The sequence below is a fragment of the Myodes glareolus genome, chromosome 23 (genome assembly GCF_982192425.1).
Source record: "Myodes glareolus chromosome 23, mMyoGla1.1, whole genome shotgun sequence".
Taxonomy (NCBI): domain Eukaryota; kingdom Metazoa; phylum Chordata; class Mammalia; order Rodentia; family Cricetidae; genus Myodes; species Myodes glareolus.
The window spans coordinates 33,282,628-33,310,401 of NC_142048.1; the positions used below are offsets into that span (position 1 = coordinate 33,282,628).

General features: G+C 34.9%; 1 protein-coding gene across 2 annotated transcripts in view; it reads right to left on the reverse strand.

Annotated features, from left to right (window-relative positions):
- Nucleotides 1–27,774, reverse strand: part of Micu3 (mitochondrial calcium uptake 3) — an 85,975-nt gene that overhangs the window by 23,221 nt on the left and 34,980 nt on the right. For both annotated transcript variants that reach the window (XM_048456616.3, XM_048456615.3), the window contains exons 2-7: nt 24,895–25,048; nt 21,034–21,065; nt 11,259–11,337; nt 8,005–8,052; nt 4,935–5,017; nt 2,402–2,473 (exon numbers count right to left, since the gene is read on the reverse strand). In XM_048456616.3, the coding sequence (XP_048312573.2) occupies nt 2,402–2,473; nt 4,935–5,017; nt 8,005–8,052; nt 11,259–11,337; nt 21,034–21,065; nt 24,895–25,048 (468 nt within the window). The remainder of the gene's footprint in view (nt 1–2,401; nt 2,474–4,934; nt 5,018–8,004; nt 8,053–11,258; nt 11,338–21,033; nt 21,066–24,894; nt 25,049–27,774) is intronic.

The following is a 27,774-nucleotide window of genomic DNA, read 5'->3' on the forward strand; positions in this document are numbered from 1 at the left end:
ATTAGGAAGGGCAAATCATTATGCTACATTCTCTATAAAGCACACACACAGTGAGATAAATGTTAAAGATGAGTAGCAAAGTTTTTAATATCTAATATAATTAACCATGAAATGATTCTGTGCTCATTTCAACCACTTTCATTGTACGTGAGATGACTACGGCTGTGAGCAGACATGTTCCTCTTAAGCATGTCGTCTGTGATAGGTCCCAGGACCTTACATAAGATGGCAATGCTAGACTCGGCAGCATGGTGGTGACAATGGTATGAGAGGCCGGCCCTATTCGCTACTACGGCTGCTCTGATGATAGACTTATCTGTGGAGTACTATTAATACTTACCTGGCGGAAATGACATGAGGACTACATGAGAGTACCATTTTGTACGACCTTAACACAGACCTCAACACACTGTTCTTATTGATATGGAAGACACAGAGTCTTATTGATATGGAAGTATTTTGATTTGGATATGCTAATTTTTTGTCTAAAGAAACCATGACATTGTTATTAAGTCTACTAGCTAATATTTGTAATGTTTATTTTATTTTTAATTTTATTTTTTAATGTTTTATTTATTTTATATTTTAATTATATTTTCTACTGGTAAGTATCTAAGCATTTTAGCTCATTTAATCCTTATAAAATTACAGATGGTGACTACACTGTTTTATCATTTTAATTGCAAAACTAAAAATCGCGAGACAGGTAGGTTAAGAATCTTGCTGAAGATTCCACAGGTAAAGCACTATACAGGTAGTAGTCAAATCCTTCAAACTGGCTCAAGAGCATGGTTGACTTTCTTTTGAGGCTTTTTCTTATTTTTTATTTTAAGATAAATTTTAGTTGCTTCAAGCTCAACCTAATGTTTAGAATACATGTCTACTATCATTTGCATCAGCTTGACAAAAGCATTTGCATTTTACTTGATCCTCTATAGATAAAACACTATAAAGTCTATTCAGATTTGATTATTTAAAATATTAGTAATACACTGAAACCAAGGGCTGGCTGTTCCTATCAAATACAAGAAGGAGGATTTGCTGTTAGTGAGAGGCAAACTAAACACTACTTCAGAAACACTGAAAGGAACATCTCCTAACTAAGTTAAGTAATGAGCTCTTAACAGCGCTATGTAGATTAACATCAACACCTCTGAGGTGCCTTTGAGATCAGGCACTGTAATGAAATCCTTTATGTACGTAATATAAAATTATATACAACTTATTTGTTATTTTTACTTGCTCTTTAAAACTACATTTCCTCAATATTTGCTAGGGAATGCATCACTAACATGTGGATATAAGACAGGTCATCTAGGAGAAGCTGAGCTAATATAGATTTCATAATCTAGCCAGACTTCACCTAATTAATCCAAGATAACGTGATCACTATTATAAAATAAACACCTTAAATGTGTCTCAAAGCCCTCTATCTTGGCTTTTGTGTTGACACCGTAGCTTTCCCACATGTGCTGTGTGTTGTGTTTTCCTGTTCTCCTTTCCCTTTGTTATCTGGTGTACGTATTTGAAAAAAAAATTACTAATAACTAGAATTGATACTTCTAGTTAAATTCTTATTACATGTCAGCAAAACTATTTCTGATATTTTAAACAGCAAACGAATAACTGAAGATGGATAAATGTACAGAACTCAGAGTGGCCACCACAGGCTCAAACTGTGGCTTTTTCATTGAACAATATTATAGCTTTAGATATTTAAACTTTATAATGATCAGCTTCCTCATCCTTAATTATGTACAACAGGAAGGTTGTTGGATAGATTAATTGACAAAAATGCATGAAAAGCAGCTAGCCTTGCATTTGACAGTAAGGACTGAGAGCCAGTTTTTATTATGTAAACTGGCCTATTATCAAGACTGAAATATTTGGGACAAATAAAATGAAGACTGAGAGGATAAAATACTGTCAATTCCAACTTTAGAACAAAGCACTGGTATGTAATCCAGAAAAAGAATTTATACTACTTCTTATAGATGCAGAAAGTCCACCTTATTTCCTTATATTTACCACTCATTATGTAACATTATCATGAAATCATTCACATAATTAAACCTTTGCATATTCACCTTTAAATTTTTACATGCATAATGATCTTATTAATCTATTATATGATATATACCCTTCAAATCTCACAGATAACAACAGTATGGATGAAATGATTTAATGAGTATGACTGTGGGTACAGATATTTAATATCAATATTTAACAGAAATATTGATATTGATGTATAAGATACTGAAGTAATTTTACTATATTAAACCTTAGGAAACTTTTCAATAAAGGAAAAGATCCAAATTCTAAATGTTACACTGTTTCAACATGTAAAACATAGTTCTCACCTGGAAAAACCCACCTGAAACTACCATAAAGTATGTCTTACCAGCAGCGCACGTTTCTCTTCATCTCCTTTAGTTTCTCTCTTCTCGTTTTTTTTCCTGAATATCTCCTGAAGCTATAAGGAAATAAATCAGGAATCGAATTCCATCAGAATTTTAAGATACCTACATAATACTCTATGCTAAGTACATCCTAAAAATAAGCAAAATAGTTTCATCAACATTTAAACTACTGTAGTTACATTTTCACAAGAAAACCACATTCTTTGGTACTGGCAATTCACAACTGAGTTCCATGTGTCTAATGCTACAGTTTCCCTTGATCTCGATGACACAAAGACAGGGAGTCTGAGGCCTAGACAGAGAGAACACAGAAGCAGTCCTCCAGGAATCCGTCAGAGCTCAGCTCTGGTCTCACTGTTATTTCAGGCCACTCAGCTCCTACTGCTCTACTGAGCTTATGTAGGAACAAGGACAAGTTCTCGCAGTAACTGCACTGCAGACAGTAGACTGCTGACATCATTCCTCAGATGAGTTAATTCTCTGAGGTTCATTTTCTGTACTTGGAACATAAGGAACATCCCTTGCCTTATGGAGTGCTATATAAAATAAATACCACAACTAATTACCTAGCACTTTGCCTATTATTTCTAAGTAAATGTCAGCTAGTGCTATAAACAGTATTATTCTTTAAATTCTGTGGTTTTAAAATGGAAGCTTGCTCCTGCTTCTTTTACTGTAGAGGACACGAGCTCCCTGTGCTCACAGACGAACACTAAGGAGACTGAGAATGTAAACATGCAGGGTTGTCTCTTCAAAGGAAGACATGTTTTAATGTTTAAAAAAAATAATTTTCCACCCAGACAGCTGGGCATGGATGTGGCTAATTGCCTGGTGACCTTTGTCCTACCTGTATGGACAGGCCACACCAGATCCTCCAAAGACCCTTAAGAAGTCACACGTGGTCAATCTATAGAACCCATCTTTATGGGAGAGGTCACATGTACTTTACAAAGAGTTTTTTTTCTTAAACTATTTTTCTTTTTATTACTGTCTATACTCTTTTCCATCTCTCTCCCAAGCCTACATACATTTTTTAATAAATTTATTTATTTATTAAAAATTTCCACCTCCTCCCCGCCTCCCTTTTCCCTTTCCCTCCTCTCCTCCCCCTCCCTCTCTAGTCCTAAGAGCAGTCAGGGTCCCCTGCTCCGTGGGAAATCCAAGGTCCTCCCTCTTCCACCGAGGTCTATAAAGGTGAGCATCCAAACAGACTAGGTTCTCACAAAGTCAGTCCATGCAGTAGAATCAAAACCCAGTGCCATTGTCCTTGTCTTCTCAGTCAGCCTTCATTGCCAGCCACATTCAGAGGGTCCAGTTTGATCACATGGACCAAACAAACAAGTGGGTGTAGCTATACTAATATCTAACAAAATTGATTTCAAAGAGTTTTGAAGTAGTCATGACTTAAGCTTTATTGCGCTCATGGGACTGGGTTAATTTTCACCAGGAAACATTTTCTAAATTGTGCTGTGCTTCAATATGGCTAAACTAACCTGCCTGGTATCAGACTCTTTAAGTTTGAGCCAACACTGGCTACTGAGTCGTGCTGCACTTCCTTCTTGTCTCATGCTGATCACACTCTGCTGGCCATGATGTTTGCAGAGACCACATACACATTCTTTTTATTACCAATTTTCTGGATAGTTCATCATTCTTGTCTATGGAATTTAGACAGCTATCTCAACTTCATTTCATTTTCCCATCCCACAAGCAGACACCATTCCAAAAGACACGTGCATAAAGAGCTTTTAAGAAATGGGATTTCCAAAAGTCAGTGTTGATAAGAACACTTGTTCAAAACTATTTTAATAAAAAGGTCTGTTCTGAAAAAAAATAAAAGAGCCCTTTATATGCCACCTTTTCTTATTTCTAAACAGAAGATATAAAAAGATGGAACTGAACATTGATATTAATACAAGATTTTGCTACTCTAAGAAATAAATTAACATTACTTTTTATGTCAGAAAAAAAAAACCGGTGAAAGCATTCTTGCCACAGAAACAGATGGAAACAGAAGCAAAAGGAAAACAATTTGGGAGGAGAGATGGGAAACCGAGTAGCAGAAGAGGAGGGCCAGAGATCAAAGCTCTTGGTCGAAGGAAAGCAAGTGTGCAGGCAAGTGGGTCCACACACCTAAAATATAAGGTAACAGTGAATGAAGAGAAAAGGAACAGGAAAGTGAGCTCAAACTGATAAAGAGAGAAGTTCCTATGGTAAAGACAGTAGCAAGGCCAGCGTGACAGCAACTGAGTACCAGCAGGACAAACAATCTCAGAACTGCCTATTATCCATCAAGTAGAAAGTGTCCAACAAATTCCAAACTTCTAGCTATATTCATCTTTAAAAACTCAATATATTTATACTTCCATAAGGTAAATATTACTTGAGGTATATCCTTGCTTATTAGATTCAAGTGAAGCATCACTTTCCAGTAATAGTCACAATATCACAAAAACATAACATATTAGTGAGCAATATTCAGTTACTAGAAAATGCAGTAAATCATGTACCCACCACCAGAAATTCTTTTTTATCCACCATCTCATTTCCATCGGTGTCAAACATGTTGAAAGCTATTCTAAAACCTGCATGAGGTTCTGCCAGAAAAAGAAAGAACGTTCAACAGACATACAGACTGCAGAAAATAACCAATAAAGGAAAAGCAACATGTTACTATAAGTTAAATACAGTGAAAGGTATACTGAAGGACACATATTCCTGCCCCATGTATTTAAGACTTAGTATCAGAACTAACAATAAGCTTTCTAAGTACTTTACTGCTCTTTACTGCATAGCATCAAACGAAATATTTGACTCCATCCCTCTATAAACCAATATTCATATTTTGCCTACTTGTTAAAAAAGAACTAAGAGGTTTCTACATTTGAATTTTTTCTCTATGTTCAACTACTTGAAGTGGCAGAAAAGAGTAAAAATATAGCACAATGCACCAGTTCAATGTCTTCAGAAAAAATTAAATTTAACTAAAATCACCTGTAGAATAAATGTGATCATGAGAGGGTACAGATTTGTGGTTAAACTTCTAAGCACTTCAAAAACCAGAAACTTTCATAATACGCTTTAATGTGTAATTGGAGTCCTCCAAAATCCAAGGAACAAGTTTATTTGAGGAAGACTCTTATGCCCTATGTGTTGACTTAATTTTATGATCCTTTTCTGGATGCCCATGCTTTGCTTTTGTTTTGTTTTGTTTTGTTTGTTGTTGTTGTCTTTTGTTTTGGTTTGGTTTCTATAAACAAGAAAACCTGGATGAAAGAAAACTTGGATTACCTTTCAAGGAGAGGTTCAGTCTTTGGACAAGAATTCACCTTTTCCTCTGAAATGGCTAGCAGAAATCTAAATGTTCCCCCTACCCAACTAATAAACTTGCTAGCTTGATTTGATAGGAAATCCTGAACTTTGCCAAGAGCAGATAACCTTTCTTGCTTAACCCATCATAACCATCTTTGGAAATATCAGAAATGGAAGCCCTTCCCTTATTGTAGTGAGAGTTCATTTATATTTTAATAAATAAAGCTTGCCTGAAGATCAAAGAGTGAAACAGCCCCACTGCTCAGCCTTACAGACAAGGCAGTGGTGACATGCACCTTTAATCCCAGTAGTCATACTAGCTTGCCATAGAATCCAGGCAGTAGTGGTGCACGCCCTTAATCCCAGAACTATAGAGCATTATAAAACAGGAGGAGACAGGTCTCAGACACAGTCTCATTCTGAGATTTCTGGAGGCAGGATCACCATTTCAGACTGAGGCAGAGGTAAAAGCCAGTGGCTGTTTTGCTTTTTTGACCTTCAGGCTGAACCCTAATATCTGTCTCTGAGTTTTTATTAATTATGCTACACCTTATGAGTTCACTTCTTATAGATATTTTAGAAATATGCATTTGCTTTTATTATCATTCATGAAAACTGATACCATATCTGATAAGCAAGTTTTATATTTTTAAAAGATTCTGAAGAAAATATATGTGAAATGAACCTTTATAAGCACTGCTTAGAAGGCAAAATGACTAAAGGCCAGAAGGAAGCACTCACAGGTACATACCACAGATAATATGGCCACTCCTCCATACTTTCCTCTCATACTTTTATTAATTCTAATCACATGACTTCCTATAATTTTTCTGTCACACTCTTGGGAAATGTGACTGCACTAGACAATTAAAGCAGTCTATAGTAAGCGAGCTGATTATGTGTTTGCCTTAACCCCACACAACACCCTGCCCCATCTAAGTGGCCTCCTGACCAACAGTGTCCTTCTTAATTCACCATCACTAAGCTTATTACATTTTTTACAACTTGCAATTTTGTGTACAAAGAGAAATGTAAATTCATCTTTGATGCCCTCTCGACGTTGTGGTTTCACGCTAGGATCATCACAGACTAGACTGGCACTGTTGCTAGTGTTCAAGCTGGCTCAAGCCCAGGCGGCCTACTAACAATGGCAGAGCATTCTTTTCCAACACTAAAATTTAATTTCATTATGGGAATAAACAATGTTAAATTTTGATATGAACAAGTATTCACATGTTCACACTTACCCTTTACATATCACTCACAACTAAAGTAAGATTCGCACAGTAGTATAACATTTCTAAGCATAGAAATCAAATTTGAAAAATGAGTTTTACTAATGTTCTTCTTTGTATACATCTACATATTTCCTCATCTGAAATTTCCTAAATATTCTAATATTCTTTTTTTCTTCTTCATTAATTGGTTTCTGAAAGAATACTAGGAATGAGACATTGTTCTTGATATAGATGGCCCAAAAGAGTAACATTTAGCAATTATAGACTTTTCACAGTCATCACAAGAGTGACCACATAAACCAGTAATTTCAAATAATCTAAATTCTATGAAGAAAATAAAGCATGATGAAAAGATTAAAGGAGAATGGTCAGAGAGCTACTTGAGGAGTGGGGCCAAGTAAGGGCTCTTTAGTGTTTCTGAATGGTGCTAGTCTGTGTTGAGAGAAGCACTGACGGCTCAAAGAGCAGGGCTTCCTCCCTGGGGACAGAGGCCAAAATGGTAAGGCCAGGTGCCCCAAGCTCAGTGAGTACAGCACACAATTTCCTCTTATGGATGAAAACAAAGTCAAGCAAAAGCTCTAGTAAACCTTCCATGTATTTCATAAACATAACGTGCCAGAGAGCTCGAGCCACTGCAGTGGACAATGGCAGGCATTTGTATAGGCTCCCCAGCATTAGGAGACTCAAGACTTGCCGCTCTTTCACAGTAGACTTACAGAAAACCTGCTTTAAATGCATATAATAGAAGCTTTATAAACTATTATAAGTTCTGATCTTTAGGGTCTCATGTACCTTAAACCCCAAAGAATAATATATTTATAATTTATGAAAATTTTATTATTGTCACAAGCCAAGATATATAGGGTTTTAACTCTGACAATGTTATACTTGACATTTTCCTGTGATAATTAGACATGAATCTGTACAACAGCTGACATACACATGAGCTAATTTCCAATAGTATGCTAAGAAAGACACATTTTTAAGATCATAAGAAAAATACATTTAGAAATAAATTTAATGAGTATACTTACTTGTTAAAATACATAAAAGAAAAAGATATTCAGTGTAAGAAATCACACCTAGAAGAAAACAGTATGAATTATGCCTTATAAAATATTAACTTATATTTCACAAACATAAAAGCTAAATGTTGTATACAATAAAAACTATTAATAGTTTTAAGGTATCTGCTAAATATTGCTTAAATAAAACTACAATATTATAAAATCACTGCAAATGTTAAAAAATTCATTTTATTTAAATTTTTCACATGCCTCTATAAAAATTCCTACAAAATGCCCATTCATGATAAATATGCTGGCAACAAGAAACAAAATGTTACATTTATTTATAGTTTAACTTTTAAACTTGTTCTTGTTGTTACTCTATGAAACTGACATAAAACGGTCAGAAATGCTATAAAGACTTAGTCACTTTTTAGTAACACTTGAATGAAACATATTTACTTGCTTAGAAATTTGATGTGTAACATTCAAAAAAAAAATACACTTACCAGTCTTTTGCTGTCAAGTGGCCACTCACTACTTTTAAAACAGCTTGTACCCTTAACTGACTCTAAGGGTTTCTTTCTTAAACGCAGTGGTCCTATACTGAGCTCTCTGTATCCCATAATTACAAATCTTACCAAGAATGTGTATGAAGTAAATAAGTACACATTCTGCTACTGCATTTTCTACTTCTAGGCTACTCTTTCGTATTGTTAAAGCTAGAATTAATTGTGTAACTGACTAAGAAAAGGCTAAAAAAATTAAGTTCAGGAATAAGTCTGCAATATTTACCTACATTGCTGTTAATCTTGATGTTTGGTTAAAGGTATGAAAAAAAAACACCTTTCAATACATTGTGGACTTTACCTCTTCACTTATCTGATATCCATTGAAGCTTCACTAACTCTTTGTATAGAACAAAGAGACTAGGAGTCACCACTAGGCAGTTTGTCAGGGCCATGAAGGTAACTGCCCACTAGGCTGGGAAAACATTGCCTCCTGTTTATACTAGAATATGTGACCTAGAGACAGATAGTTCTGGATGACTGCAAGAACGTTATGGGAGAGAGATTCTGAAACAGTCAATGGCTGTAGAGATACAATTATCTAAGAATCCTCTTACTGTTCTAATTCACTTAGTAGGTGACAAAGTATTACAGCTCATATAAGGAACTTTAAAAACCATATAATTACTAGAACTAATTCAAGATTAACTTTACGAAAGGTTTAATTAACAGGAGGACTGACTGACTGCAGAGGGTCATAGCATGCATTTTGTTGGTAGGGCTAACCTGGCTACTGAGTTGGATTAATATTCACACAGGAGGAGAGAACAAAGTGATATAGCTGAAAAAAAAAAGTCAAGGAAAAAAGAAAATACTGCTGCAGATGAATTATAAATTCACAATTCTTTCTAATTATAAACACAGAAAACCAGAAGAAAATGAGAAGAGCAACCCTTCAATCTACTTAAGGCTAACTTAAGTAGGACAAACAATAACATAAAGTCAAATGCTACTCTAAAGTAATGGTAGTTTTTACAAGTACAGAATAAAGAACACGTCAACTAAGTTACAGTAATCAAGAGGCAGGAGGACTGTAAGTTCAAGGACAGCTTTGGGCTATTTAAAGAGACCTTGTCCTGAGTAGTGGAGAGGAAGGAAGAAGAGATGACAACTAGTTTTTAAAAATTCAATTTAAAAATTTAAGAATTTCCATAAAAACATGACATTGTTAAATTACTATTTCTTAATATAAGTGTTACATACTGCCTTTATGAAAGGCTGCTGAATTTTTTTTACTGAGTTATAGCTAAAAAAGTAAAATCAATTTAAAAATAATATTTAGTAATTTTAAAGATTTAGCTTTAAAAATTTCTGACCACTTAATGTTTGTGGGCATGTGTGTGCATACACACACACACACACACGTGAATACATATATACATATACATATATATGTAAATCAAATAGTTCAGTATCTCTCAACCACTTAGCAAGGAGATTCTAAACTCTTACAAGACCATGAATTAATGATTTTGCTAATATCAAGAATATGAGACAGATATAAAGTTCCTGTAGGTAATCAATGGGCAGGTGTAGTTATTTAAATTTAGACTAATCCAAATAAAATTATATTCTTCAGTTACTTTAGCAAAATTTGAAGAGTTCAATAATCATAACTTGCCAGTGGTGTCTATACAAAATAGAAGAGAAACATGAACACTTCCAACACTGCAGACACTTATTCTGAACAGTGCTAAATGAATTCTCCCCTGGAAATAAACAAAACAGACAGAAAACATTAAAAAAAAATGTATATAACATGTGGAGAGGTAGGCCTTCCAGGCTAACCTTTGCTTAGATAAAAAATATTTCTTTCCTCTATGCACTGTTTTCAAATTATATTGATCCATTTACTTTCTCATGAGATATATAAGACAAAAAACAATAAAATTCATTACACTTATCTATTCCTTTTGAGTTTTGAACATTCCCAATGCTATTAACTCACTCTAAAACATGAACAAAATTTCTAAGAGCATTTTATGTTTTGAGATGTCTTTGCTATGCAGTCTACTTTGGACGGGAGCAGAGAAAAATGTAGAGTTCAATAAAAAATATAGAACCCCCCCCCCCCGCTCAAAATCGTCCCACTTCAGGCTCCAGAAAAGCTGAGATCAGTGGAATGTATCACCATGCCCAGATCTCCAAGGAGTATTTTAATATACCTGAGCCCAGTATTTAAGTCCTAGTTTTAAAAAATGTCCACAATAAAAAAGCATCTCTTTCATTCATATTACATAAGAAAAATTGGGGAAATATTATAGACAAAAACTGCAAAGATATCTTTTACTTTTTCTTTTCTTTTAATCAGGGCATCATGTAGCACAGGTTAACCTTGTATATTCACTTACTGGAGAAGTAACAATTATTTCTTAGATACAAAATGAAATGAAGAAAATTAATACTTGAAGACCTAATATTTTTGAAAAGTACGTTCTATGTGCAAATGTAAATTTTTTTCAGTATGTTTGAAAATAATGAAGCTAAAGAGGTCATGAGTATATGTATATAGTGATATATCATCCTTAATCACACTATACCAAAATACCATTACTTACCCAGAAACATTTGCATTTCGTGGCATATATGTGTGTCTGTCTGTCTGTCTGTCTGTCTATCTATCTATCTATCTATCTATCTATCTATCTATCTATCCATACAATTTTAAATCCATGTCAATATTAAAATGCATAGGCACTAAGGTTCACTTACCTCTTTCTTTAAGATTTCTAAAGAGCTTTGATGATCCCTTCCAAACTGGTGGAGTTTCTGAGAGCATCTGACTTAATTCCTATAAAAGAAGGATTGAGATACTGATTAGTATTCAACTTTCTTACAACATAAATCTTAAAAAAGTACGTATCCTCCCCAGGAAATTCTCCTTTTAAATGACAGAAATGTGACATTAATCATCTTATTCTATAACTGTGCTTCATTCTGCCACAATATTTGCTCATAATGCAAATATCAAATAAATGGTAAAGATGCTATATTAAACTTAGTTAGTACGATTCAATTTCAGATAAATTTCCTAACTAGATGCATATAGCCAAGACAACTAGGTTGATAAAACAGCAAGCTTAAGTTCTGGAGTGAGGAGGTACAAGGGACTGCCCTATAAAAAGCCATGTAGATTTCCTCATGAATATCAGGTGATCAGTTGGCTCCATATTCTTCTTTGCTGCATGCCTGGATTTATCTGAGTTTGAGCAAAAGAAACAAATGAGTGAAGGAATATGCTAGGAATGAGCAGACTGTTTTCACGGGAACCCAAAGAGTCTTACTACTGGGGCAACAGAATATTGACTTCCACTCAGCATTCTAAAAGTAATTATCACTACTGCTGAGAAATTATTGGAGAATGTAAACAGTTGAGTCATTGCTTATATAAAAATATTTGAACAGATTATGCATATTCTGAAAAATCATAACTATAACAAAGCAACAATTGTAATAGGGTTGACTGTGAGGAGAACTAGTGAAAGAATTTGGTAAAATAACAAAATATTCTGAAGTTTAAAAATGACTTTTCTCAGTAACACATTTTTAGTAATACATTTTCACTGTAGAAGCCACTTCTCCTTATAGATTTGATCCTTATCTGTCACACTGTGGTTTCCAACAATTCTAGTGTCATCTGAAAGCTATGGAAATGCAGAGTAGCATTTGACCTTTTGAACTAGACTCGTGTTTTTCCCAACCTCCAGGTGATTTTTATGCACATTCAAATTTGAGAATACTTCAGACTTTTCCTAGTAATTGAAATCCAGAAAGTGCTCTGTGATGTTTATTAACAGTATTCTTAGACTGCAAAGCTGAGGAAGCCAGAAAATAAAGAAATCCTTTGGATGTCAAAAACAGGAACATGTTTAGGGGCTTTCCAGACTGTGTGTAGATTCTAGCATTCATTTCCTTCACAGGACTTTATCTGCACTGCAGGCAACAGATGCTAAGCTAATGAGTAGTTTCCAATAGGAGACTGCGGCAAACAGGTAAGACTTCAGCTGTGAATGACAAGGAGACTGGAATATTTACTGTTTAGAGAAAACTAAAATATTTGTGTTAAATTAAGAAATTTAAAAAAGTCTTCAGTATACTTTACATACTTAAATTTATACTATTTCTATTGTATAAATATTAATCTTCTCCCATTATAACTATATCCTGTGACCTCTGTTCTGATTTTTTAAAAATCAATTACCTTTATCAAGAGTCCTCTATGTGATTAACAATGAACTCGTAATAGCTCATTTAATTCTACTAACCAATTCTTGCACGTATTTTACTTAGACCTAAATTGGACAAGTAATCTTCCCAAGTTAGGCATATAAAGGAAATTACAGAAACTGATCCTAATTGATTTATTATTATTTATTATTTATTATTTATTATTCAAATTATTGAATTTATTATTCAAGCATTTATTTATTTATTTATTTATTTATTTATTTATTTATTTATTTATTTATTTTTGATTTTCGAGACAGGGTTTCAATGGAGTTTTTGGTGCCTGTCCTGGAACTATCTCTTGTAGACTAGGCTGGCCTTGAACTCACAGAGATCTGCTTACCTCTATCTCCCGAGTGCTGGGATTTAAGGCGTATGCCACCACCGCCTGGTCAAGTAGTTATTTTTAATAAAAATATAGTTTCTCCATGCCTAGATCATCTAGTTGCTTTTGTGATCATTTTTGTTTTCTGCTATTTTTGATTTTTAACATTTACTAAAATCTTTGTACATCTATTTATGTTGGAAATTTGTTTCTTCACTTGCAATACTTATATCTTCTATTATACTACTGTGCTACATAAAATGAATTTGGTCTTTGTCTCCAGCTCCTGGAAGAAAGACAAAATCCAGTGTTGAGTGTATATTAAGAAAATAACTCACAATCGTGTTTGGTCACAGAAGAAAGGATGGGAGCAAGGATAGGAAGAGACTGAGAGATAAAGACATGATTGGAAACTTACACCTCAGAAATAAAACCCAAGACAAGTCTAGACACTAAGCACACTGGAGCCCGATGAAGATGCTCGGAGGGCAACAAACCAATTCCACATGGAGAGAGGACAGACACTCTTGTTTAGGACACTTCCAGACCTAATACTTTTCTTCGTCATTTGGTATGTCTTAATATATGTTCTTTGTCTATAACCAGAACTACAGCAATTTTTGAGTTCCATGAGTCATTTTAGTCAATTACTAAACCAGCTGTAGGAAAACCCTGGAACTACAGCCAGTAAGGGCAGAAGTGAGGTACCTTGAGACCTCTGAACTGTGGTACTAACCTGAAAAAAAGAGCAGACTTCTGGGGCACTATGTCTTTAAACTAGTGGAGTCAGATACTAACTCTGGGTGTCCAGTGTTAGAATTAAATTGTAGTATTGCAAGTAGATAACAAATATGCATTTGCTGAATTAATTTTACTTTCCTAATGTTATGGTGCTTTTTATGTACTTAATTTTTTAATCACACAGTGCAAACATCCCCCTCACGCACCCTACACAGGAAAATTATAGGTTTAGAAAGGAAATTTATATTCAAAGTCAAATCAAACTTAAATTTTATTTAATATTCTTTTAATCTAACTTATAAACATCTTATAAAAGATCTTTTTATTGTAAATATTAAATCTTTACTGTCTATATACTGCTTTGTACTTTACTCTTTGACTTTTACATAATATGGACATATCTTCATGTCAAACAGTCTTTATTTTGATATTAACACCTATACTGTGACTGTTCATAATGGCTTTTAAAAGTTAGCTATTTACATTTTAAAATTCTATGAACACAAAAGATGTTCATCTGTATTGTATTCATCAGTGTTTATTTAAATGTGAAAAATGAAAATGTAAAGTATAAGCATATACAACCACACACTCCATCGGCTGTCCAGAATGATGACATCACTCATCACACAACCTTTAGAAAAATCTAGACACCTGTGAGTGGCCGAGGCCGAATAGAACCGATACCTTCTCAGAATCAGGAGACCTACTTTGATTTCCCAGTGACTTGCTGTTAGGTCTCCAGTTGGATCCACACAGCTCTAACAGTTACTCATTTACCTGTAGTACTTTGCTATCTGTAGTATGCTATTTACAATTATTTGATCCATTTCCCCAGTGAGTATACTGTTTCTAATTTTTTTGCTTTCCCATCTGTGTGTCAGGAAAGATGAACAGGATAGCTGATGTGAACATTTAGACATTTCTCTAGCATACATGCCTGTAGATAGGACCCCAAACATACATTGTAAATTTCATCAGTCATTATCAAAGTGAAGGCATCATTTATTTTTTTCAGTTGGTTCCTTCACGCCCTTGCTCATTACTGACACTGTCAAATTTCTGGAAGCTAGCCATTGGTGGGTATGGAATAGAACATCATTGCTTCAATTTGCCTATCTTTGGTTATTAATGAGTTAAACTACTTTGCATGTATTTACTAGCTATTCTAGCTATGCTGTCCATTATTTCTTATTGAAATGATTATCTTTTAGTATCTATTTACACAAGTTCTAGATAATTATAAAATCCTTTTACAAAGTTGTTTTTGGACAATAAATAATGAAAGCATTTTCCCATGCATCAAATTTCTTTTAGTGTTGTTGATGGGTTTGAGTAACTAAATTTTTTAAGTATTTAATTTAGTAAAATCTGCCAGTAACTTCTTTTGAGGTTTGCTTCATGTGTCCTGTCTAAAAAGATCCTCTCATGTGTTCTTCAATTTTTGCATTTTATCATTTATACTTTTTAATCATACATGAAAACACAATATAAAAACAAGCAAAAGCACAACTGACATTGAGAAGTCTGATATTACTCTTGGTGACTTCCTGTTCCTCCACATAACAAGTCTATATTCATTGTGACACTTTTTAAACATTTTTGAGTTGGGGCACCATGGAATTCTTTTAGAGTTGGATAAGAGCTTCTGACATTAACTTCTCTCAACAGTAATCATATGTATTTTTCAAGACAGTTATTTTCTTTGGTGGGTACAAAGATCTCTCCCTTTCTTAAGGGAGTGAGTCTTCCTTTTTGGTAGAAAAATCTCCTGACTTAGTACATTTGCATGTAACCTCTTCTACACATGGGAAGCAAGATACTCAGCCCTGACCTTTCAGCCGAGCTCCATCTGTGGGGCTGGTTATTATTATTATTTTTTAATTCTAGGTGGTAGGACTTGAGACTCAGGTGGGTAGAAGTTATCATTTTTATCACATTTTCAAGGCAACAGTGAAGGTGCTGCTCTGACAAGCTCTGAATTTTATGGAAAGCATCTCTAGGTGCTGACTGCACCACTAGCATTTGGAAGCAAGGACTGAGAGACTCAACTGCTTGCACTATAAGTTTTTCTTCTCCTGTACATGGAAGCATCTGATTATACATTATAATGTTCCAGATTTCATGAAATTGTCAGTTCTGGATCAAAGTTATGTTTATGGGGAGTGAGGTGAAGCCTGAGAATTTATGAGGGTAAAATATAACTGAAGGCATCTCTAATGCTATTTTTCAGTTCCCTAGAACTTCTTATTACCTCTAATACCTCCGAGCAGGAACATTATCTCTTTGGATACTAACAATCCATTGATATGTTAATGTTTACAGATAGAAGAATAAGGCAACCAATATATGCACAATCCTCAAATTTGTTTATAATTATACCCAACTGTTCACTAGACTATCAATTTACTTAGATAGTCATGACAGTATTTGATACATAATAAGTTATTTAGACATAATCATCATATTTGTGAGCGAATCATTGGTAAAAGAAGAACATTTTTGGTAAGTATCTATGGTGTCAAAACGTACAAAAAAATATACTTTTTACAAATTTGAGATAACTTTATAGTAAATATATCTATATAACTTCAGTGGTATATTATGATGTATTCATCCTTCAAAATATATGATATATACTTTAATGAAGAGTAAACTTACTAGCATCTAGGACTGCCCAGGATAGAAACAACTGGAGAACTGCCATAAGTGGGCTGCCTATGCATACTTAATACTAAAGCATTTCTGGGGCATAAATTATGAAAATGATGATGATAATGAAAGTTACTAGCCATGATGCATGGAGAAAAAAAGAACACAGTCTACTTCCAATTAGCTTTTATATATGCTGGTAGGTTCTGAGGATTAGCTTCATTTGCCCCCACAGGAAAAGCTATTATTTTAAACATTATTGAGGCATCAGTCTTTTCTCTATTGGTTTACAGATGTTCCTTGAAATGCCTCTGGATTTTTCTATTATCTATTAATTATCTTCATTTAGTTAAAATATTATTGTAATGATCCAATATTATTTTAATTATCAATATGATATTAATCTTATCAATCTTATTAATATGAGACATTTGTTCTCATCTCTGTCACCTTTCTATTTTCTTTTCAAAACCATTCTAAGTATGTCAGAGTCCTTATCCCAATTTTTATTTTTTTGATACTGGGTTTCTCTATGTAACAGCCCTAGCTGTCCTGGAACTTTCAGGTGGAAGTTCTGTCCCACCCAGTCCGGCAGCCATTCAGTCCCAAAGAAACACAGGCTTATTATTAACTGGCTCTTAAAATGTAAACTAACCCATAATTCTTGTCTATGTTTAGCCACGTGGCTTGGTACCTTTTCTCAGTGAGGCATTCTCATTTTGCTTCCTCTGCATCTGGCTAGTGACTCGTCTTTGCCTTTCCTCTTCCCATAATTCTCTTAGTGTGGTTGCCCCACCTATACTTCCTGCCAGGCTACTGGCCAATCAGCATTTTATTAAACCAATATGAGTGACAAATCTTTACAGTGTACAAGAGGATTATCCCACAGCAGAAGTTCACTTTGTAGGCCAGGATGGCCGTGAACTCACAGAGATTCACCTGCCTCTGCCTCCCAAGTGCTAGAATTAAAGGCATGTGCCACCATCGCCTGGCCCCAAATGTTTTAAAAAGTGAAAACTAAAATCAATTTTGTTGAAATTATATTAGAGTAGACTAATATTAACACTAATTTTTAGATAAATTTGATAAAACTATTATTATAATTTAGTCCCCATGAACATGATACTGTATCTATTCCTTACCTTGAAAGACAATTTAAAAATGTTGTACATGCTCTGTTAAGTACATGTGGTGGTTTGAATGCAAATGGGCCCCATGGATTGATCTCTGAATACTTGAGTTTCAGTATATACTTAGTGGCTGTTAGGGGAGGATTAGGAGGTACGGCCTTGTTGGAGAAAATATGTCACTGGCAATTAGTGACCTTTGCTATTTTGTGTTAGTTTTCAGATAGAGATGAGCACTTTCAGCTATTCTGGCTACTAAACCTTTGTTCTGCCATCATGATGCCCTACTCTCTGAAACCATAAACCCAATTAAACAGTTTCTTTTGTAAGTTGCCTTAGTTCTAATGGTTGACACAGCAACAGAAAAGTAACTAAGACAGAAGTTGCTATCTGGGAACGGGCTGCTCCTGTCATGAGAAATTTGGATGCATATGGAAGACTTTGGGAATTTGGAGTAGAGGAATGGTTGAGTGCACTAAGTAGGACTCAATGGGCCATCCTATACTAGGAGCCTGGGAAACAGTCCTGAGAGCTATGTGGACTGTGGAAGCTCAGCTCAAGAGACGTCAGAGAGAAGCAAGGACTTTAACAGCAACTGAGCCAGAGGCCATTCTTGTGTTATTTTGGGAAAGAATGTGGCTGCTCTCTGCTCTTTTCCTAAAAATTTCCTTGAGGTGAAATTAAAATGCAATGAACTAATTTCTTTGGCAGAGGAGATGTCAAGACAGCCTGACTGTGACTCCATCACACTATCTGTACTTACTATTATGCAGGTCCACAGTGAAAAAGCACAAGTAGGGAAAAAGAAATAGAAGTGTACAGTTGAATGGAGAAAATAACATCAGAAAATTTAATGACAAAGTCAAGGTTTGTACTGAAAGAGATAAAATTGAAGAAAGGCCTGATCTAAAATAGAATAAAAAAAGTGGTGTCCTCATGGGGAGATCACAAGTAGCTTTCACTCTGTGAAAGGGAAGGCCTGAGGAATCTCCTCCTAAGAATGATTCGAGGGCTCAATCCCAGTGGGCAGCTGAACTGGCAGCCTCATCACATGGTATTGGCCTTAAAGCCATGAAGCACATACCAGTAATGGGTTATGCAATCTTCTTCCAAGAAAAAGGAGAATGACTGAGGCCAGGCACTGCATGACAGGGCAGTCCCTGCACGAAGGTCCGGAAAGGCCATTGTGTGAAGCTGTAAAAGTGAAGCCTGGATTGTGCTGGAAACTCCAAGATGTTAGAGGTGATGGAGACATGGGATATCTTCCAAGGAGAGATACCAACAGGGAGTAGAACCATCCCAAGAGAAAAGTATGTTGCAGGCAGCAAAGATGAAAGGACAGAGCCATTTCAGCCCTCTACACCAAAAACAAAACCACAGGACTTGGAGTCTGCTCCTCTGGGTTTCAGTCTTGCTTTGGTACAGTATTCCCTTACTATGCCACAATGCCTCCCTTATGGAATGGCAATTTATATATTGTGCCACTGTATGTTGAAAGTACGTAATTTGCTTTTGATTTTGTAGGTGTTAAAATTAAGAGATTGCCTTGAGCCTCAGAAGAGATGTTAGACGTTGGACTTTAAACTGGTTTGAGATTGAACTCAATCATGAGTTCATAATTGAAGTCAATTATGAGGACTTCTGATGTTGGACTAAATTGATTTTACATTATGATATGGCCACTAGAGGTCATGCAGGCCACGCAGTAGAATGTGGCGGTTTGAATGAGAATAGGCCCCAGAGCATAATATATTTGAATATTTGATTTCTAGTTGATAGCTGTTTGGGGAACATTAGAAGGTGTGGCTTTGTTGGAGAAAGTATGTCAGTAGGGGTGAGATTTGAGGTTTTCAAAGACTTGTTCCATTTTGAGCTAGCTCTCTGCTTCCTACTTTCAGATCAAGATGAGGGCTCTCTGCTAACAAACCCATTGAAATAATTTCTATCCTAAGTTGCCTTGGTCATTGTGTTTTGTCACAGAAATAGAAAAGTAACTAAGATGGTACACTTTTAAGTACCTGATAGATTTTGTTGCTATTGTGAAATGTATCTCAATGCAGTGTTATAATCACTATTATTAATTTAAAATTAAATTTCACCATGTTATTAACTTTGATTCATCTATTTTAATATAGAGCAATAACTTGCAATACTTTTATTGGATATGATTTTTAAAATTGTTAATTGCTACTATTGTAGTTCTTACAATTCCTCTTCTCCACTCCACCCCTCCCCAACCTCATCTTCCCCTCCTCTTTCTCTTTGATATACTATATTATGGCCATAATGCAGCACCTGAGAACCTGGCTACTTTGTAGACAGGCCCTTTAAAAGTACCACTAATGTTATCATATAAAATCCCCCTAAATTATCAGAGGAAAGACCAAGTGAAAACAGAGTGAGAAGATGGCCACAGAAAGGATAAAAGCCTCAGAATAAACCACCTTACTAATACTCTGATCTTAAGTTTCTACTTTGCAGAACTGTGAGGTGATAAACGCAGTGTAGCCACTTAGGACGGGACACTTTATCAAGGCAGTCTAGAATCCGCAGCTAATGAGGAATGTCACTTTGCTAGCCCTCTAGCTATGACAGCATGCCCCTTTATCTTACATTTAACTGTAAAGAGATGTTTCTCAAGTTTCACAGGGAAACATGCATCTGCCATTATAAGCTCTGCAGAATTTCCTTTTACTAGTTAAGGAAGTTAAAAATAGCTAAGTTAAAAGCAAGAAATCATCAGTATGTTAGAAGTCACTTTGAGGCCCTCCCTGATGTCAGTCTCTACTATCTGAATATGTTAATTTTCCCCTTTCTTTTGGCAACTGTGGATGTATCCTTACATAACTATAGTGTTATTTCCCCAGTTTTGATTTCTGCCTGACTGGAGTTATATTTTTTGAAAATTTATTAGGCCTATTACTCATATGCTTTTTTTTTTAAACCCATGACAAGCTGTTTACAGACTTCTGAACCTCTTTTGTATGTAACTAATAGTTTCTCTAGGTATGAACACCAATATGAAATAACCTAGTCATAAAGTTGATTAAGTTTAACTCTGCTAGGCACATGTGAATGTACTGCTGTAGAATTTAACCTCAGGTATGGACTTGTTGAATAAGAGTCTATAGATATCTTCAATTCAGTAGATAATGCAACTGTTTCTAAACAAGGAACACTAATTTACACTCACACACGACAATTAGCCTCTATCTTCACTAGCACATGGAACTGACAACCTTCTTTATTTACTTACATTATAAAGACTAAAAATACTATCATTATGTGATTTTAATTTGTAAAAACCACACACAAAAACATATAACTATCTAATCAGATAATGTGCATATGTGCTTACACATGTGTGTATTGTGTGTGTACATGCATATCTTGTATACCAAGAGCTTTAACTTACCTGTTTAGAAAGTGACTTCCACGTTTTAGCAACTAAAATAAATATAAAATAATTAGATAATATTGTATGTAATGTATATCCATATTTAGTAACCATATATAACCATAACTCAAAATCAAGCTTTTATGTTCAAAAGGCAGATGATTTTACCCTCAATATTTGAATCTAATATATGATCTTTCCATGTTATCTACTTGTTTTAAATATTGTAACTTACAGTAAGTAAAATCAGTGTCACAGAACATTTTTCCCCCATAATTGGATTATGATTGGTCCTTTCTGGATCCATAGCACAAGTTAAGCTACTTAATGTTAAATATTTTATGTCACTTGAAGGACAAATGAAGATACTTATAAAATATTCATACTGTAATCAGATGAATGAGTATTTCTGGAAATAATTCCTTGGTGAGGTCTCTCCAAGATAGAAACTATAGTGGCAAAAAGAAGAAAAGTAACAGGAGAGCTGGGAAAGTTCTTATCCATGTTCCTTCTGTAGTTGTTCTAGAAGTATCTTAGAGGCAGAAGTGTAGTAGCTGAATAAAACATTTTCTTTATCATGTCAATGATCTCAATTTAAACAGTAAAATGCAGGTACATATGAACAGCCAAAATAGTTGTTCTTCTTGTTCAGCTCCTACCATTGCAAATGGCTAAGAATTATCTCCAGGTTGATAGTAATTAATTCCTACAGTGTACATGCATTAGGAAAACTGGTAGACTAATTGGATCTACATAGCAAGTCTGTATAATTAAAAATATATCAAATTTAAAGTTATATGGAAGACACAATGCTATATAACTCTCATTTTAGGGCAATACACTAACTCATCTTGAGATCAAAGGTGAAGATATACTTTTAAAATTTGGAAACTAATTTTTCTTGGAGATCAATTCTTTATTTCATAACAAAATCTTTCTTTTACCTAGCAGCATATGTCAACAGGCGATCAAGCCCTGAAATCACAGGATTTTGCTGGTAACCTTACCTATGCTACTGTGCACATAATTCTGCAATAACTCTTTTTAGGGAATAGAACAATGAAATAACAGCTTGAAAAGAGTGTAAGAAAAATCCATAAAAAGTACAAATACATGGACATGGCTTATGCAATGCTCAGAAACTATTTATCCAATGAAGAAATTAGATTTACTCCTAAGTTTTTGGTTTTATAAGATTCCACAATAGATTATTTACAAAAGACATATTCACTCTGCAGGATATGTACCATGTTTAATATCATTAGTTGTTAAAGAAATAAAGACTAAAGGACCAGTAAGACAAGTCTTCAATGAGTGTTCTGACTTTCTATATTCCTTATTTCATAGTAAATCATTGAGTATATAAATATAACAGGTAGAGGGAGGCATTGAATCTATATTAAATATTAGAAGCATTTTATTTCTCAGGTTTGTAGGCTGTTGTTCATCATATCTGTGATACATTTTTGTATCTGAAATATTTTAATACTGTATTTTTAAAATACAAATTAAAATGATTCTTGATACTATAAAAAATAATTACATATTTTAATCCTAAAAGGGGAATTTACCTGTCAGACTCTATTCTAAAGAGAAAAATAAGAAAAATTAAACAATACAATTAACAATGTGGTATATTTCTACAATTAATGTTTATTTGAGCTACAATTTCTAATACTTAAATGCAGTTTTCTATTGAATGTCATTATAAAGATGTTCAAAGTCCTGATTATGAATTTGATAACAGTGATGAAGACAGATCCAAAACTGGTTCTAGGCTACTAGTCACACCCAATTTGGTCTCAAAAAATTCTTCATGAGGTTATTATTATTTTCATATTAATAAAATTAGTATAGAGTGCTCAAAAATAGAGAATAAATAAACCACATTATACCATGTCAATTAAGTCAAAGGGCTATAAATTTTATCTTAGTCTTATAATTACTATTAAAGAACCCTACTTAATTTTCAGCCTTTTTCTGCCCTACACATTTACAGGTGGCAACTGTAAACATACTATTACTCTCTTGGTTTGTTTATTCTCAAGACTTTCCCGCTTGTAAAAAAACAACTCCTACTTTTAAATTTTTTGGGGATTAAAATCTTGCATCATCAAGTCTCTACCTCAAATTTCAATCCAGCTACATTTCCTTTCCCTGACAGAGCCAAGCATCTCAAACAGGTACCTGTCAGTCACTGCCTTCGTTTCTTCATCTGCTATTCCACTATACAATCTAGTTTTGGTCCTAGTCAATTCCATAAAATGTCTGTTTTAAAAATCTTTAGCAACCTTCATATTAATAAATCTGGAAAATACTCTGTGCTAATCTAACTTGACTTTTCAGCAAGTCCGCTCCCTGAACCACCCCAATCATTTCCTTTGAACTCTATGACTGTACCACTCTAGGTTTTGTTTTTGTTTGTTTTCCTGTGTCTCTGGACAGTGCTCTTGAGGCCTACATTCTCTAGCATTTGTACATTCATCTTTTGAAGTGTAAGAGTTCCTCCCAGTCATGTAAAATAGTATAGTATTTCTCTGGAAAATTTCAACATACGTAACATTAACTGCTAAACATGTACAGACAGATCCCTATATTCAGACCTCTTCCTGATCTCCACCGCCGAGTACTTAAAGCATCAAAAGTCAATCCATTGAGGGCTGTGATAAAGCTCAATAGAAAAGCACTTGCCCAGCATATACAAAGCCCTGGATCCAATGTACAGCACTGAGGGAGAAGAAAGAATTAAAAGCTAGTCTGCACAAGTTTGATGAATTATTGAAAAAAAGTTTAATGTTTGGTTTTGCTTTGGAGGAAAAGGCCATGGCTGTTCAATTATCATATATTTTTATAAGAAATTAAAGCAAATATTAGTCAATTTTATTTGGAGTATTAATTTTAGTTATCTTTCAGTGAGCTAAAACTAGACAAATTCAACTTTTACATATCTGATGCATCTCAAATACATCAGTGAAAAGTTTAGTCATCTTTTTTTCCTTCCTCAACCTCATTATTACAGCTCAGCCATCCAGTTAACCTAGCCCAAACCCCTTCATACTAGAGAATGTTTCAATACCATCTTTGGAGATTTTGAAAGCCTGCACTACCACTAGCAGGTTGTAACAGTGTAAAAAGAATACCCAAGTTCAGAACAAAGTCTCCTGCCCTTCCCTGACTACCTGTTATCTGTGAGGGGGATTTTCTTTCCACACTTCACTGAGAAGAACATATTAAAATAGGCTGGATACAAAAATGCAAAAATCTTGCTACGTTTTTAAAATCAGTTACAAAGCATTTCCAGAAAATGAGCAATGGTCCAAATGTTTGAAAAGCACTCCTTTAGCATAAGGAAAAGTGAGAAAGAATTAGCCAATCTTTATACTTCAGGAGGTAGGACAAATGCAGAAGACATAAAAGCAGAATTCATGAGCAAGGATAACTTCAATGCCAGTTCTCAATTACTTTATTCATTTTGGATACAAGAAATAGTAGGAAGAACATTTATCTCTTATAAGAATATCTAAAATAAGGTAGTGTTTAAGTGCAATATGTAAGGGAGTGACTCAAAATTCTGAAATTTTAGAAACAATAAAGGTTTTAAAGAAATAAGTCTGCAATCATTGCATAACAATGAATTCTGAATTGTCACATTGCTTTTGTAATATATTCTAAAATACGTATACTGTTTCATATTTTTACAAAATAGATTTTTCTCTTCAAAGTTCATTTTTATTGTCACCTATTTATCCTGACCAGAACTGCTTAGTCTCTATTACTTTTTTCACCATCTTTGAAAGTGTTTGAAAATTATCATACTACTAATATACCAAAATTGTTATAAAGGTAGAATTATGAAGGTAATTTAAAATCTCTACTTACATTTGGGCTCATCTGTTGTAACAGCCAAAATAAAATCATATGGAGTCATGAATAACTGTCCTTCACATTCTATAGATGCAAATAATCGAAACCGCCTCTCTCGAGATGTAGCATAGAGGTCCAAATCCTCAGTAACGGCTCTGCCAGTAGCAACCTGTGGTTAAGAAAGCAGGAAAATATTACCTGGGTGGAGTGCCACCACTTTTAAGAAGACTGATATTTTTAAACTATTAAAAGAGAATTATTCAAGTAAATGTGAAAGAGTAAAAACCTCAATCCCTTTATAAAACCCCAGTCTCTTCATAAGGAATTTTTTTACAGTAATAAAATGAATTAATGATTGAAAGATCCTACCACCATGTTATTAAGGGACTGAGGATTTTAAACAGTCATCCCTCAGAAGGGTTCTTAGGGCTTAGTCAGAGAGAATATTACAGACCCACTGGCACTGGGACACCAGTCTTTTCCAAGTGCTTAGTATGCATTCCATGAGCTTGTCTGTCTTTTTTAGGGAGACCCCAATGCCTTGAGGGTTGTTGCTTATGGCTTGTGATATGTCTACAGAAGCCTTGGGATGGTGATGTTTGAGGGTTGGAGCTGAGGTCATAATCTAGAACAAAGTACAGTTAGCACCAACGATATTCTGAATTTTGAATAGGATTATCAGGTGCATATACATCATTATTTGGAGAGTCCTCTGCTTCCCTCAAGGCCCTTCTTTGTAGACAGACACATCAGGCTTGAAAATATTTAACAGTATCTACAAATATTACTTTGGACTAAATTCCTAGAATTGATTTGTCAAATAGTCTCTTAGATACTAGTAAGCTGCCTTCAAAAAATTTATTTACTTGATTATAAATTAAGTTTTTACATGTTAAAAACTATTTTATATTAGACACAAATCTTATTTAGAATGAGAAGATTACCTGTCTTTACTTTTGTTTGTGACATTTTAACACAAACTATTAAAATCATCGAGGTACCTAATACACTGGGACTATTTACGAAAAGAACCTAAAAGAGTTTCTACAAGGAGACTACATTTTTAAATTCACACTATATTCTATTAAATGAAAACCCAAAAAACTGATTAACCTTTTCCATCATTTTCAACTCTTCTTTCTGAAAATATGAAAGTAGTCAAGATTTTACTAAAAAGTTTCATACCCACTCCCCCAGTCACACCAAGGACTGTGCACAAGTTACTAGGTCCTGATGGCCCCTTCCCTACTTTTTAAATAGGTATATAAGAAATGGAGCATATGTTATCTGTCCTGAAGGAATCCATATGAAAGAACATAGCACTCGTTAGAGGGAAAAGGAGACAAACATGGAGACAGAGAGTCAGTCAAATGAAAATAGAAGAAAAACTGCATTGCAAGTGGTGGCTAATATGAAGGCCTGGCAGGGGCTCTAGAGAGCTGGATCAGTGGTTAAGAGCACACAGTGATTCAGCACATACTCTTCTTGTAGATGTCCTGGGTTGGTCGCTGAAACTCGGTCTGAAGGCTCACATCCTTATGACTATTATATAAAACCCTGGGATTGTATTCTTAGCCGATCACCAGCTTCCACCAACCCCAAAGCTAAGAATGAAGAAGGGTCAGAGGAACAGGGACTAATCTAGGAAACAGGGACTGGCCCTTTAAGAAAGGCTTCTCCTTGCTCTGGCACTTACCCCAACACCAGAGAGGGAGGCAGGAGCCTGTCAAAACTCTGAAGCAGAGTTCACAGATTGAACTTCCATCTTTGGTGCCCTCCCTGACCTTTCCAGGAGTTTGCCATTCCAATAGTTTGTCATCTTGCTCTTTTTCCCTCAGTGGTTGGTGTTTCTCTGTTCCCATCAACCTGTAATTTTGTGTCCAAGACTCTCAGCATCTCTACTTTCACTTCCAGGCATGTAGCACCTGCTAGAACATTTCTTTCTCAGATTTATATACAATGCCTGTCTGTCATATTCATCCCAGCTCCCTCTCTCTAGGTCCCCCTTCCTCTCAATATATCTCCCATCTCCCTCTAAACTTCATGTCTTAAAAAAATCCAATAAATCCAATCAGCACCAGACACACACACATGTGTGGGATCATCCACAGGCAAATAGTCAACTTACCAATGTTCCCCAACACACAACAGAAAAGTATCTCTCTCTCCCTCAGCAGTCATCAGCTAGGAGGGGGTCATCAAGAGTCTCTCTCTACTTATGCTGAAACTCTTAAGTCGACTTTGTGGCAGGCTTGGGCGGGTAAACCATAGCTGCTCTGAGTTTAGCCATGTAACTGTCACGTAAATCTTTATATTTGTATCTGTAGATCTGACTGGCTCTTAATCTTGGATTTGTTTTCAAACTCACTATTAAACTCACTATTCTCCCACTGAATAATTTACCTTTCTAACAAATGCCATATTCTTAAGTTACCTTGTGAGTATGTCCTCATATTAGCTAATGGACTTTTACTGTCAAAACTTTAAAAAAATGTTTTTGGTGATTAATATGCAATATTCCCACCTAGATAAATGCTTAAATTGGTGTCAAATTGTTTTTTAAAATCCCACTGGTATTTGTTTTGACTGACACTCAATTTTTAAATATTCATTGTTGTTAAATTTTCTTTTACTCTAGCCCCACATTGGATACCAAAATGTTGTTGTGTTACCCACTTTATTCTTTGGCCGTTTGGATTTTTGGGGGGGCCCTCCACCCAGCTCCCAAATAAATCACACAGAGTTTTACTCTTACTTATAAATGCCTGGCCTTGACTTGGCTTGTTTCTACCCAGCTTTTCTTATCTTAAATTATTCCATCTACCTTTTGCCTCTGGGCTTCTATCTTTCTCTATTTCTGTATATCTTTCTTTACTTCTTTCTCCAAGGCTTGGT